Source organism: Dermacentor andersoni, chromosome 1, assembly GCF_023375885.2.
Source record: "Dermacentor andersoni chromosome 1, qqDerAnde1_hic_scaffold, whole genome shotgun sequence".
Classification (NCBI taxonomy): domain Eukaryota; kingdom Metazoa; phylum Arthropoda; class Arachnida; order Ixodida; family Ixodidae; genus Dermacentor; species Dermacentor andersoni.
Window position 1 is genome coordinate 133,772,205 of NC_092814.1, and position 15,461 is coordinate 133,787,665.

Genomic DNA, 15,461 nt, shown 5'->3' on the forward strand with positions numbered 1-15,461 from the left:
TGTAGGATGCGTTTGCTAGGCAAAACACGGGCAGGTGATCGCTGATGTCATTCAAGATTACACCAGCAGAAAGACCATCGCTATCTATGTTTGTGACGCAGAATCTTAGTGGCAAATAAATCTAAGCGCCACGTATTTCAATTCTAACGCCAGTGAATTTAATGCACAGTAAACATGCATTTGCGGAAGTCTTCTAGGAAGTTCAAAATAACGATGAAATGTTATAATTTTGCGCCCACCAAACATAAATAACTGAAGAGACTTCTTGAAGGCCGTTGTCATGTGACAACAAAAGTGCCTTTCCCGCGCGATACACCATCGAAATTATGCACTGTTATGGATATTATACTATTGCCGTGAACAGGTCATGCAAAACGCAGCTATTTGATGACTTTGCCGACGTGCATTGAAACAAAGGGGCATCCAGCAACGAACCATTGATTTCGAAAGCTGATAAAAACAGGCTGAAAAGAGCGTCACGTGATATCTCATCATATTGTTTTCTACAAGCCCAGTTGACATGCATATAAAGTGAACGAGCTTCGAACAATCTCTGCGATTATAACCACGTGGCCTATCTCATATAACATGGAAGAGGGTGTCACGGGTTCTCACGTAACATTCGCCAGTCTATTCCTGATTCTGAACTATACTGACATGGATATCCAACGACCGGACTTCGAAGGAGCTCTGTGATAGTACCTGCGCAGGGCACGTGAGACCACGTGGTAGAGGATGTCACATGACCTTGCGTAACTTTCCGAAGCCCACATGTGATTCACAGACACACTGACATGGGTGTCAAAAAAACTGGAATCGCAAAGGCTATGCCGTGGTACACACGTAGTGAACGCCAAACCACGATGGAAAGTGTGTCACGTGACCTCACGTATCTTTCACTAGCCCATGCGTGATTGCCAACCATACTGACATGGATATCAAACGATCGGGCTTCGAACAAGCTTCGCGATGGTACACACATCGCGTACATCAGACCATGTAAATATAATCACGTGACATCACGTAACTTTAGCCAGCCCATGGGTAATCCCAACCATGCAGACGTGGATATCAAACGAACGGGAAACTCAAAAACTATGCGATGGTACCCACATAGCGAACGTCAAATCACATGGGAAAGTGTCACGTGACCTCACGTATGTTTCGCTAGCCCATACGTGATTACCAGCCATACTAAAATGGATATTAAACGAACGGGCTTCGAAGAAATTCTGCAGTGGTACGCACGTAGGTCCCGTCAGACCACGTGGTAAAGGGTGTCACGTGACATTACGTAACTTTCGCCAGGCTCGAGGGTCATTCCCAACCATATTGGCATGGGTATCAAACGAACGGTCTTCGAAGAATCCCTGTGATGGCACCCATACAAGACACATTAGGCCAGGTAGTGGATTCACAATCACACTGACATGGGTATCAAACGAACGAGAATCGCAAACGCAAAAGCTATGCGACGGTACTCACGTAGCGAACGTCAGATCAGATGGGAAAGGTTGCCACGTGACCTTACGTATCTTTCGCCAGGCTCATGGCTCATTCCCAACCATACAGACATGGATACAAAACCAACGAAAGCTCTGCGATGGTACGCACGTCGCGTACTTCAGGCCACGTGTAAAAGTTTCACGGGACCTCGTATAACTTTCGCAGGCCCATGCGTGCTTTCCAACCTAACTAACATAGATATACGAACTGGCTTCGAAGAAGTTCTGCGATGGCACCCACGAAGAGCACGTAATTGACTTAATGTAACTTTCGCCAGGCCCATGGATCATTCCCAAACCTAAGGATATCAAAGGAATAGGAACAAAGACGTGGGTTCATGCCCCACCTGCAGCCAACTGTTCTTTCATCGACTTTCATTTTCCATTAATTTATCATTTATTTAATTCCATTAATAAGTACACATAATTTCCCCAATGCTGTCCTTGGTGTCTTTGTTTGTTGGCTTCTTATAATATGACTAATAAAATCGGGCCCTCGGTTTCCTTTCTTCTCGTTCATCTGAAAATGAGTGTCACGTGACCTCAGAGGACTTTCTCCAGTAGTTGGGTGATTCACTAACATACTGACATGCATACTAAGCGAACGGAAATCGAACAGCCAATGTGCAAGCTGCGACGCCACACCACGGAAACGGAAGTGAAAAACGCGTCACGTGACTTCACGTAACTGCATCGAACGTGACTGACTGCTGAACCGATTGACGTCGATGCGCTAACACCTTTACCATAGCTTTTAGCACAGTTTTCACCAAATAGCCCAGCACATCTTTGCCTGCGACACCGTCTAGAACTCTGTCTACTATGGCTGCTATCACAATAAGTCATGATGGAATTTTATCTTTGTTAGAGAACATTAAGCTTTCTTCATCGACAGGCGTCGATGAAATTATTTCCAAGCTGTTAAAGAACACCATTACTGCGCATCTGTGTATTTTCTTTTCTCATTCAGTCTCTGTAGGTCACATGCCAAATGATTGGAAAGTGGGGAAGGTTGTTCCAGTCTATAAATCTGGTAAAAAAGATTCTCCACTAAATAACCGCTCCATATCATTAACAAGTGTCCCGTGCAAAATCGTTGAGCATGTCATTTATTCTCATATCACGGCATTTCTCGATAAAAATAACTTTTTTCATCCATCTCAGCATGGCTTTCGAAAGGGCTTCTCATGCGAGACCCAACTGGCCATTTTAATTCATGACTTGCATGTTAACCTCGGCACCAACATACAAACTGATGCCATTTTCTTACGATTAAGCAAAAGCGTTTGATAAAGTGCCGCATCAACGATTGCTATTAAAACTAAACCAGTTAAGCTTGGACCACAACGTTCTAGTTTGGATCAAGGACTTCTTGTCTAACCGATCTTAACACGTCCTTGTGAATAGTCATAACTCTGACCCTGTTCCTGTAACATCTGGTGTACCCCAAGGTTCTGTTCTCCGTCCTCTCATATTTCTAATATATATTAACGACTTGCCTCAACACTTATCTTGCAAAATCCGAATGTTCGCTGACAACTGTGTAATTTACTGATCAGTTTCTAACCATTGCGATGCAGCAAAACTTCAGTATGATCTAGACCATGCCCATGAATGGTGCGACCGGTGGCTAATGACCCTTAACCCGACTAAATGTTAACTTCTTTCCATTACTCGTCAAAAACGCCCCGTTACATTCCTGTACACAATTGCTAACGAACCTATACAAGCACTAACATCGTTCAAATACTTAGGCATTACTTTGTCCAATGATCTGTCATGGTACGCACATACTACAAAACGTCATATCATCGGCAAATGGAACTCTCGGTTTTCTGAAACGTCACCTTCGTAACGCGCCCCAACACGTTAAATTACTAGCCTATAAATCACTTATCCGTTCGAAACTAGAGTATGCGTCAGCCACATGGTTCCCGCATCAAGTATGCCTCGTAGATGACCTTGAAGCGATAGAAAATCGTGCCGCCAGATTCATTCACTCATCTTATTCTCAGGAAGTCTGTGTTACCGCTCTCAAAGCGGAATCTGGGCTGCAAACTTTATCCCTCCGCCGACGAATAGCAACACTTTGTCTATTCCATAAGATTCACTATTTATCTCTTAACAGTGCTTCTTACATCACACCGCCCGCATACATATCTCTCCTCGCACTGGCCACCAACTGCAAGTTTCCCGCACACGTGTGAGAACTGTTAATTTTTCAGCATCTTTTCTTCCTCGTGCAGCCAAAGACTGGAACGGCCTTCCTCGCAATATCATTGCTTTCACCTGCCCATCATCTTTTTCTGCCAATGTGACTGAGTACCTGTTGCCGCAAATTTGAGTGTTCTATTTATTGTTTGTGTACACCCACCCTTTATGCAATACCCCCCAGTGGGGTCTTTAAGATAAATAAATGAAATGAAATGTAATGAAATGTCACGAAGAGAGGAACTTACCTTGAAAGCGATGTGGTATTGATAGAACTGAATTGATAAAGCTTGCCATAATATTTCTCCCTTTTTTTTACACGCACAGGAAGACTGAAATAGTTGCAAATTCTGGCTTCGGTAGTTGCTCTTGACACGTTAACGATGCTGTTGAATTGTTGTAATGGTCTCGTTGCTCGGCATGCTGTGCTGCTTTGTGGTGCTTAATTACTACACACTGACTAAACTGGAAAAAGTCTCACTTCATTTTTTTTTTGTAACCGAGTCAGGATCTTCAGGGAAAATGTTTTGAAACGATCGCGAAAGCATTGCATGCTAATAAAATTTATGAAAAATTATTTTCTTCCCCTTCCAATCGGAAACATGACCTGCAGACCAGAAACACGTTTTCATTGGTAGGGAATGAAGCAGTTGGGAAGCTCAAACAGACGTGGTAAGAGATAGTAATTTGACATAGACAACTTAGGTAAACATGTTTGATAAAATTTGGTGGTGCCTGCCAGGTTGATCGTCGCAAACACGGCAGTGTTTATTTTTCTTGTGCCCACGTCGGGTAAATCAGCAAGCTGACCCAAATGAATCGCGTGGGCTGTAGAGAAGTCTCGAAAGAAGTTTGTTACGAGAAAGCGCAGCGATGCAGATGAGAAGGTTCTGTGGCTCGTATCATTTTGTTGTGTATGGTGCACTATGATATGCCACACTCTTGCTATTTCCGCACCGGAGTCTATCGTGAAGCGCACATATAGATGAAAATGGCGAGATGAAATATATATATATATATATTATATATATATATATATATATATATATATATATATATATATATATAGTACAACGCTGCACGAGTTCAATCATTACAGTGCTTTAAGTAGAGAAATTGTGCCATATGTATTATCACCGATGTTATTCTGTTCACATTTTCTGTTCCATCGAATGGCCAATTCCGGTGAAAGCGCGTGCGCGACTTGTTCGAGCCAAAGCCACACGGTGTAGATTTAAAAAAATCATAGAAATGACCGTTATATATTACGCCTAGTCATGTTACTGCTCACCCAGGGTACGGAAAGACACGTACCTCTTTTCCCATAGAAAGGAATATTGTGCAGTAGTTACGTACAACATATCACAGCATCCCGAGCAACGAGATATCATCGTTAATGTTGAGTTCGATAGCATCGTTAATGTATGAAGAGTGATTGCCAAAGCTAGAATTTGCAAGTATTTCAGTCTTCCTGCGCGTGAGCGAGGAAAAAAATATCACCGACGATTACGGTACTCCCTAATGCGAAAGTTCGGAGCAGCTCTATACGTATTTTCATTTCGCGATATACTAAGGCAAATAAATTGAGAGAGAAACGTAGCAGAGTAAGCAATCGGTCGAAAATGTGATCTGCGGGACAAGCACGTCGGCTAAAACATCACTCGTCGAAGAATTCAGCGTTATCACTGGAGACGTTTGGCTTCCAGAAAGTACTACACAAGTCGTGTCACGCGTACAATCACATTGCAAAACAATCGCAAATCATGACAATCGAAACAAGCGCGAGCGAGAGCTGACACAAGACGATAGTACGAAACTAGCGGCCCGGATGAGACTAGGTACGAGTACGCATCGAGAGGTCGGGCGGGTCCGCATGAAACCACTTTCCCGCGCGCACGTCACTGAAGGGGCCGCTCTCATTGGTATCCGCTTTTCGCGGCTCGCGTCTTTCATCTGCCGTTCCGCGTTCGCTCTTTCATCCAGCTCGTTTACGCCACCGCTGCCGACGTTCGCCGCAGGAACGAGCCATTAAAAGCTGCGCTCTAAAAAATATGGCAAGCTTTACCATTTCAGTTCTTCTATCAGTACCACATCGCTTTCAAGGTAAATTCCTCTCGCCGTGATATCCACGTCAATCCACGGTTCAGCAGTCATACCCGTTGAATTCAGAGTTATGTGAAGTCACGTGACGCGCTGTTCACCTCAGTTTCTGTGGTGTTGCGTGGCAACAGTCGCAGTGGCTATTCAATTCCCGTTTGTTTAGTATGCATGTCAGTATGTTTGTCAATCACCCAATGACTGGAGAAAGTCCCATGAGGTCACGTGACACTTTTTCACCTGGTCTTACGTGCTCTTCGTGGATACCATGGGAGAGCTTCTTCGAAGCCAGTTCGTATGATATCCATGTCAGTATGGTTAGGAAGCACCCATGGGCTTGCGAAAGTTATGCGAGGTCACGTGATACCTTTTGCCACGAGGCATGGCGTTCGCTACGTGGGTACCACTGCATAGCTTCGATTCCCGTTCGTTTGATATCCATGTAGCCATGGTTGGGAACTAACTACCCATGGGCTTGCGAAAGTTACGTAATATTACATGATACTTTTTCACGTGGTTTGAAGTACGCGACGTGCGTACCATAGCAACGTTTATTCGAAGCCCGTTCGTTTTATATCCATGTCAGTATGGTTGGGAATTACCCATGAGCCTACCGAAAGTCACGTAATGTCTCGTGACACCCTTTCCCCTCTGAGTTGACGTTCACTACGTGCGTACCGTCGCATAGCTTTTGCGATTCTCGTTCGTCTGATACCCATGTCAATGTGATTTTGTATCACGTCTGATCTTTCGAAATTTACGCTAGGCCACGTGACAACCATTACCTCCTGGTCTGACGTGTCTTGCGTGGGTGCCATCATAAAGCTTTTTCGAAGACGGTTCGTTTGATATCCATGTCAGTATGGTTGGGAATGAGCCATGAGCCTGGCGAAAGTTACGTAATGTCACGCGACACCCTTTACCAAGTGGTCTGACGGGCCCTACGTGTGTACCATCGCAGAGTTTGTTCGAAGCCCGATGGTTTGATATCTGTGTCAGTATGGTTGGTAATCACGCATGGGCGAGCGAAAGATACGTGAGATCCCGTGACACCCTCTTCCACGTTATATGAGATAAGCCACGTGGTTATAATCGCAGAGATTGTTTGAAGCTCGTTCATTTTTTATGCGTGTCAACTGGGCTTGGATAGCAGAAAACAATATGATCAGATGTCACGTGACGCTCTTTTCAGCCTGCTTTTATCAGCTTTAGAAAGCAACGGTTTGTTGCTGGATGCCCCCTTGTTTCAATGCACATCAGCAAAGCCATCAGATAGCTGCGTTTTGCATGACCTGTTCATGGCAATAATATAATATCCAAAACTGTATTATTTCGATGGTGTATCGCGCGGGAAAGGCATTTTTGTTGTCACACGACAGCAGTCTTCAAGAAGTCTGTTCAGTTTAGTCGGCGCAAAAGGATAACATTTCGTCGTTATTTTGAACTTCCTACAACACCCCCGCAAAGGCATGTTTACTTTGGATTAAGTTCACTGCCGTTAGAATTGAAATACGCGGTGCGCAGATTAAATAATTTGGCATTGGGATTAAATGTGTGGCACCTGGATGAAGTTGACTGGCGCTTGGACTAAAATAGCCGGCGCTTGGATTAATTTGGGCAGGAAAACCTATGTTCGCAGATCATTGATCATTTCTGAGATTAACCCCAGTATTCAGAAATGCATCTAACTTGAAGCCCACGCTTGACTCCTGTCGTGAACGCACCAAAGGAAACGCAAGGAGCGTCTTGGGCGCGTTCGCACCAGGCGTCGTTTATATCAGGTCAAGCAAGGGCTTCGCGTTAAGATGCATTTCTGAATACGGGGGTAAGGCGTAGTCGATACATGACGGCCTGTTTCAGCATTGCAACGGTACTTGTCCTTGACACTTAGCTCCCTGTTAACTATAAGCTTCTGTTCATCACACAGATCCAGCACTAGAGAAGCGTTGTAATCAGTATATCAGCCTAAATCCTCCGTATGCGCATTCATATCTCCTACTGATACCGCCTGGCCCGATTTCTTGAACTCATTAATATCTCTTCTAATGCAATCAATTCTTTATTTTTATTTCTGCTCTCACTACCTGTCCATAGGTAAGCTACTCCAAGTCACGTCTTTTTGCCTTCCCATGTGCCGCTAATCCATTAATGCTTCTTGCATGCCTCTTTTGCCCTTTGCCACATCATAACTCACCTAATTGGCATGCCTACGCCTCCGCCTTTCCTTGACCCAGTCATTCTGTTGCACCCCTCCCATACAAAATTGTCAACAGGCGGCTGCTCCAAATCTCGTGGATGCGTTTCGGTCAAGGTGTCTTCGTCATCCAGATGCGTTTGAATTTTCAGCCACTGTTCCTGCTTGCGACCATCCTGCATGTTCATGTAACAAATTTTACCGTATCTATACTTAGTGTTTGCGTGTCTTAACTCTTTGTGGTCTGATTCTGCTACTAGCTGGTGTGTCGCTACATTCATTACTTCCTTCGTGATTGCCTGGGGCCCGCCTAAAGAAGCTATAACCCGTGCCAAGAATCGACGACCAACCGGTTGATACACTAACGCTTGTAGCAGTTGCTACGATTGGTTGGATGTCTCATTTTCCCTTTATTAGTTACTTCTTTCCACCTTGCGGGTTTCCGCAGAACTATTACGTCAAACTTTGCTTCGAGTTGTTGACAAATTCGACTTCGCCCTGCTATCTGCTAGCCGCCTGGTTAGCTCAGATGGTAGAGCGGCTGCCCCGGAAATGCGGTGGTCCCGGGTTCAAGGCAGTTCGTGTAGGCAGGATCGCGTTAGTCTCCTTGTTTTGTTTTGCTGTGTTATTTAGATTGTGCGCTCCCAGCTGTTGTTGTGGCTAGATGGGACTGGAAAAAGTAAAAAAGCGTGAAACGAGCATGTATTGAACGCCGTACACCACGCCATGGACGAAGGACGACGTGAGGATATTTTTTCCGTCTTCGGTGGATTCAGGCTAACGTGTCTTCACAGAGTGAAACCACTGTGCTGCAGATTATGTACGATAAACACCTTGCACGTCAGTGACAGCTCTGCAATGTACCTGCTTTTGACAGGGGATGATCTATTTGTGGCACGTAAAACAGCCATGTGCAAGAATGGGAAAGAAGCGGCTGCTGTGAGTAATAAAGGGACGAACCCCGTTTACTGCAGTAATATTATATATGTGCTCGAGGGGCGCAGGGAAGAGAAGGTTGGTGGATGCGGTGCAAGAGTGAACAAGGCTCGACAAAAGAACGTACGTCTGTACATATGTAGCGCCGGTCGCGTTTTGGTTCAACGCGCTAGCCGCACGCATATGCGCTACTGTTAGGCACCGCAGAACTTCGTTTCCGTGAAGCTTCACTTACCGTGAGAACAGTACACCTCAGGCCGCGGTCGGTGTATTTAAACGCGTAACGACGTTCTCCTCTACCGGATTGTTCGACAGTGCGCTGTGGCTCGTCACACCTCCACTGTGAGTGCCCACCCGAAGCGTGTTCAATAAAGCAAAACGATTCCAATGAAGCCACGACCAGGATACGCGTTTGTTCTCATAAACTGCAGATGGGCTTGCCATAGGTTGTATCGCGATGGAATACATCGCGATTGAACCGTTGGTCAGATCGCTACGGCGCGCAGCCCGGCGTGGTTTCGCTGGTAACGCGCCGAAGGCGAGGAATGTAAACAAGAGAGGAGAATCTGCCCCGACACGATGGCGAAGTACCACAGACTTCCGGCGTCACTTTAGCTCACAAAGAGTGACGTCAGGGCCCCTCCTCAGATTTTCCTTCCTCCATGTGCTCGGTGCACTTCTCGGCTTGCGTTGTTGTTGATGATAATGATGATGATGATGATGATTATGGTGATGAATCGAACTCGGGCACTCCACGCCATCTGGCGGAGGGCGCGGCAGTTAAGTTAGATGGCACTTAGCAACACCACGGCAGAGGGCGATATAGCGATACAGAGACTAGCATTCCACCCCGTTTACGACTACCTACACTCGTATTTTATCATATAGTCAGTTGCTAACTATTGCTGCGTATTCTCGACATGACGAAGTATCATTTATTACTATTGACATGTTCATAAGACATCTACAAGTCACCTAACCGACTGTTTCTTTCTAGAAGCGGTTACAAGATACCCAGATACGCCAAATCCTTCTGAGGTCGGCTAAGAAAACCTTATCTTCAAAAAAATAGGGGTGTCCGAATAGCGCCATTTCTGAATCGAAGTGAATATGAATATTCCACCACAATGACCTCCGAATGTCGAATCGAATACCGAATATTTTGTCATTTCTAAACAAAGTTAAAGTTGAGTCCTTTTGGTTAAAACATAACGAAGAATGTTAATTACATTATTTGATAGATGTAATCCCGTTCAGAACTGGAAGTCTTGCCAAGTAAAGAGTTCGTAAATGAGAAGTAACTGAAAGATGGTCGTGCCTGGTGCACTATCTCAATGGCAGTAATGAAACAAAGGAATAGCACGTATCCAAAAACACGTCAAATGCTGTGGTCGTTGAAGGAACCAAGTACAGTACTTCAACACGGTAAATCGTTTTATATAGGGATGCGAACATGGTGAGATTGTATGCATAATACATTTCTTTGCCTAAATCAAGAAAACAATTTCGTACGCCGTCTAAATGTGAGACATTCTAATTGAATTACTGAAAAATTATTGGGCAGAATATATACGGGGTGATCCTTTTTAAGTTTTCCGGAATTTCTAAATATTGCCTGCGGCAGATAGCATAATTATTGTGTTTGAGATGGATTATTCGAAGAGGTGGACATTACTAGCACAATAAATTGAGATATACTAAACTAATTAACCTAAGCTCGCTAATTAACATAATTACTTCGGGAACATATTGCAATTTACGAATTGTATTCGGTGAGTTTGCAAGACGTACCCACTTGAAATTAATCTCCAGGATTCTTAAACGTATGCTAACATATTTCTGGTCACGGAGCAGGTGTGTGGGATTTAGCCATCGCTGAAGCTTGCAGGAATGTTGAGTTTTACTAGATGCATTTTTCCTTCTCCGACGCAAAAAACAAAAACAAAACAAAAACACAGAACAGCCCCTCAGCTGTTCCCTTCGCGGCAGCAATTCGTGGATGCGCTTTGTGCAATAAGGCTAAGGAGGATCACGTGAGCGCCTTTAGCGGAACCATGTGATATCCCCCATATCCAAGTTTCTGACTCAGTCGAATGCTTCAACCCCTGAATTGAAACACGACTGCAACCTCTGCTTTCGCCACTTCACTGCTGCAGGATGGTACCGGTACCGTACTCGTTTGTAAGTCTAATGCGGCACTTCACCGGTACTTTAAATCTTTTTCTCACCAACGCTCCAAGAAGAGAAACGTACTTGGCAAAGTTTGCCATGGTACTGCAATGGAAAGACTACTGTGGGATATCAATGCATGAATGCTCACTAGGCTTGCGGCTTTGTATTATTCAAATAAGTTCTAGGGCAAATAAGTTCTGCGGAAATCTGCAACGTGGAGTAAGTTTCACATAAGAAAAAATTGACATGCACTTGACTGTAGCATACTGCTACAAAGGAACCAATTTCGGTGCTCTTCGAAAAGACAACTTTGCAGTTGAAGAAAAATTTATCCTGGCCCGGGGGATCGAACTTGGGACCAAAGCATATGCAGGTGTCGCTCCACCATCTAACCAAGGAGGCTAGCAAATGGCGCCAACCAATCGGTCCTCACGCCTTCCTGCTCTTGACGCCGCACCCTCCTTTTCACAGTACACCCAGCACTGCCGGCCACAGCAAATAACCCCGCCAGATGCCGTAAAGAATTTTAAACAGCTGAGCCTTTTGAATGAAAGAAGTTCACCCAGACGTAAACTCTTCCAGAATTAAAGTCTTCAGCCAGACTTCAGTGCGCCAACCGCGCCATCAAGTGAAGAAACGCATTCACAAGACCATTGAGATCCTACTATTTTCCAAAAGAGGCATCACCTGTGCGTGGGATAACAATCGTTGGTCATTCACGGTGGCTGTCAGGGTCCAAGCAAAATGATGATGATGAATATAGTCTGTAGTGAGGATAGCCACACTCTGGACGAAATTGCCAACACCTCCGGTTATCGCGGGAAAATTTCGTACTAGAGATTAAAGTACACTTGCACAGTGACGACAGCAGCATGCGTGGTGCAGCCCTGGTACCACACTAAACGATTCCTACTGAGATTCCTGATCTGCATTATGAAGCACTTGCTGAGCCGCCTAGAAAACCGTCTAACAAAACAATGAGATACGACGACAAGCCAACACATAAAGAAGCAGATCACCATGACTAAATATCTTCACAAGCGTCGCTGAGAAAAGCGTGTAGACGACCTCAGACCTTATTTTCATAAAATGAAAACGAACACTACCTCCCCCCCTCCCCCTCGTGAACTTTCTTTTTGTCTGCTTGAATTTCCTGCGTGAAACCACAGTCCGGAAGCATCACTGTTCCGCCTTGCGGCCCGACAACCGACCTAGCCTAGAGAATATTCGCTAGTAGAACAAACGCGTTCTTCTCGCCAAATTATATTTGATGTGAGACGATTTATTCAGTGGCTATTTTCTATACTAGACTGTAAAGATGTTTACACTCTTAAGGGTGTTTGCTTCTCACGCGGGTAATACCCCTACCGTTAGGGCTTTGCAAACACTTATAGTGGAGGACAACTGAGCTCAAACTAGACATGCGATGACAAAAGACGTAGTTGAAAATTATGTAACAATTCTGACAGCCTTGGGCGCACAGAAATATCCGACAGGAGAATTTCACAGGGATAGATATGGAACTTTATTTAAGGCACTTTTTATGTTGCCTGTCACAGCTGTCATAATTTTTACTTGAAAGAAAAAGTCATCAAACAAGGGGACATCATGGGTTCCCACTAACAATTAGATCTTACCCCTTAAACGTGAGGGTGTTAGCCATGCGAGAGCCGAACACCCTTTATACACCCATAAATGTATTAAATGTTTAGAGTGTAAAGTAACAAGGGTTGCCCTTGCAGCAGGTTCTGAAAAGAGGAAGCTCCATGCGTATTACAAGTTTTATGCATTACCCGCTTGATTTGGGGCAGATTCGACTGGCCGCTTTAGAGCACTCTGGCTGGGCGACAAGAAGCATTGCAGACAGCTTTAAAGATGCACTGCGAGAAAAAGAACGTATGGCAGTGATAATATAGCTTCATTATCGCTATTTGAGCCCGTTTATGCCCGCACTAAGCTTTTAGTCGTTGTCTTACACGAACTTTGTTGGGTTGCAAGAGTGCTCTAAGAAATACGAGTCGAATGCGCCATTAGTTTCATTAAATACTATAGAGCGGCACCAACTAGCCCGAATCATGTACAATTAGTAACCCTGCTAAACCAAGCGATGACGCTGAAAATAGAGGCGGACGCTGCTCGAACGGCAGTTCGACCCTCGGCCTGGTGCTCAGCTACTTGTGGGAGTTATGTTGAAAATGGGCTCTACAGAGATTTCTAGGCGTGGTTTCTGGGCGCCCCTTGTCCAACCACAGACAGCCTTGTTGCGACAACCACCGCGGCTGTGAGAGGCACACTAGAGCGGCTGAAATGGGTACAAGCACGCTCCCGTCCAAGTGTTCGGCTATTACGGGACCTCAAGGCTTGGGAAGGGTGTTCCTCCCCAAAACGAGGGCATCCCCCATAATAGGTTAATTGGGATGCTGCACAGAAAATTGCCGCCATGGGAACGCAGTGTTCAGCTCCGGTGGCTGTAAGTAATGGAAACCAATTGAATATGTACGTTGTACTTAGTGCGCCTTCCCCACAAAATACAATGCATTTTGAAGCTGTTTAAAGTGGTTCAAGTTGAAGTGGTTTTAAGACGTACGCATATTCAAGTGGTTCAACAGGTAGTACGTGGCATTTTGTGCGCCTTTGCAAGCACCATCGTACCGCGTTAGCACTTCCAGAACTTATACGTTAGTTTTAATCCATGAACATTACGGTTTTTAAGGAGACTGAACGCCTCCGCTCTGATATGCGATTATAGGAATTCCGAACTAATCAGCCACTTTGTATAAAACACGAACATTTACGCCTGATTGTCTGGCCGTTTCGCTCGCCGTGGCGAGTTAGAAGGTTCATTATATTGTGTCAAAGTCACACACTTGTGAGCGGTTGTCGTTAATGTCTTCCTCCTGGAAACCTTTACCAACTCACATATCACGACCAACTCTACACAGCATGTCATTTGACATCACGCAGAACTCCAGGCGTGCCTATTCGACATTCTGTATAAGTACATTCGTAATAAATTTCACACTGCGCAGCAATTAACCCCGCTGTCGTGGACCAGGTAAGTACTTGCCAATATGTATATACCAGACGTGCTGGCGTATACACCGGACTGTCGCACAGTGACAGATCACGCGAAAAGCGAAAAGACCGCGCCTACCGAGTAGCGCGGCTGCAGCGGCTGCGGTGGGGGCCGGTTATCCTCGTCGAGCACCTCGACGTTGAGGAGCATGACGGGACCATCCCCGGCCACCGCCGAGTCGTAGCTGGACTGCTTGGGCACCGGTGGCCCCGCCGCCGACCGAGAACCGTAGGCGGACCGCTCGTCCTCCGAGTACCCGCCGCCGCCGGCGGTTGGACTCAGCCGCTCGGCGCTCTGGCTGCCCATGATTTGCGAGTGCACCCGCACCAGGCGCCGCCTACCCCAGGGCAACATGGCTCCCGCTGCTGCCGATACACCCCACGGGCTTGGTCTCTTCCTCTCGGTCGCTGGAACACCTGCCTGTGCTGCTGCTGCGGCCGCCGCGACGCGTTCCTTTGCGCGGCTTCCTCCTCTTCGCTGCCTGCTACGGCGCAAGGGAAGCTCGTGGCCCCACACCACGCGCCGCAGCAAGGGCGGCGCCACATGGCGGCCCGAATTGGTTACAACATGGGATGCAGGGCACGGAGTGAGCGGGGGAGCCAACCTTCGTTTGTCACACGGTCGCACAAGTCAGACAAGAAATGGGGCGCAAGCAAAACGTATGGAGAGAAGATCACTTGGACAGACGCTCATTTATGCAACTAGATTATTCTCAAAAGGAGGAATTCAGTTTTAAGGCGGTTAACATTATTAGGGTTCCGTACGCACATTCCGGGGTCGGTCGGTCGGTCGGTCGGTCTGTCTGTCTGTCTGCCTGTCTCTGTCTGTCTGTCTGTCTGTCTGTCTGTCTGTCTGTCTGTCTGTCTGTCTGTCTGTCTGTCTGTCTGTCTGTCTGTCTGTCTGTCTGTCTGTCTGTCTGTCTGTCTGTGTTTCTAACCGTTTTCCCGCCAATTTGGGTGAATAAGTTGTCTATAGTCTAATGATTAGAGAATCGGTCTGCTGGGATGAGGGAACCGGGTTCGAAGCCAGTCATCGGGCCAACTTGGGTCCGGCTAAGTGAAATTTGGTATGTAGGTAACCCGTTTTACTTGTGTTACTGGCCGCTCTTCAATCAATTTCTTTTAACTCAACTTGAATCACGGGATGTCGGAAACTAGCTATGTGTCGCACTTCAATGAACCTCTCTGATGTCAATTTCGGTCACATGGGTACATGCTACTGGGTATGTGCCGCTCTTCAATGAACTTCTTTAAAAGCAGCTTGGGTCACT

The 15,461-nt window shown here is 45.8% G+C and overlaps 1 protein-coding gene across 1 annotated transcript in view; it reads right to left on the reverse strand.

The window, feature by feature from the left end:
- The window catches only part of LOC126543346 (N-acetylated-alpha-linked acidic dipeptidase 2-like), an 85,587-nt gene extending 70,925 nt beyond the window's left edge, over positions 1 to 14,662 (reverse strand). The window contains exon 1 of the mRNA XM_055062066.2: positions 14,270 to 14,662. Coding sequence (XP_054918041.1) covers positions 14,270 to 14,545 — 276 coding nt within the window. The 5' untranslated portion in view covers positions 14,546 to 14,662. The remainder of the gene's footprint in view (positions 1 to 14,269) is intronic.
- Positions 14,663 to 15,461: the final 799 nt, after the last annotated feature.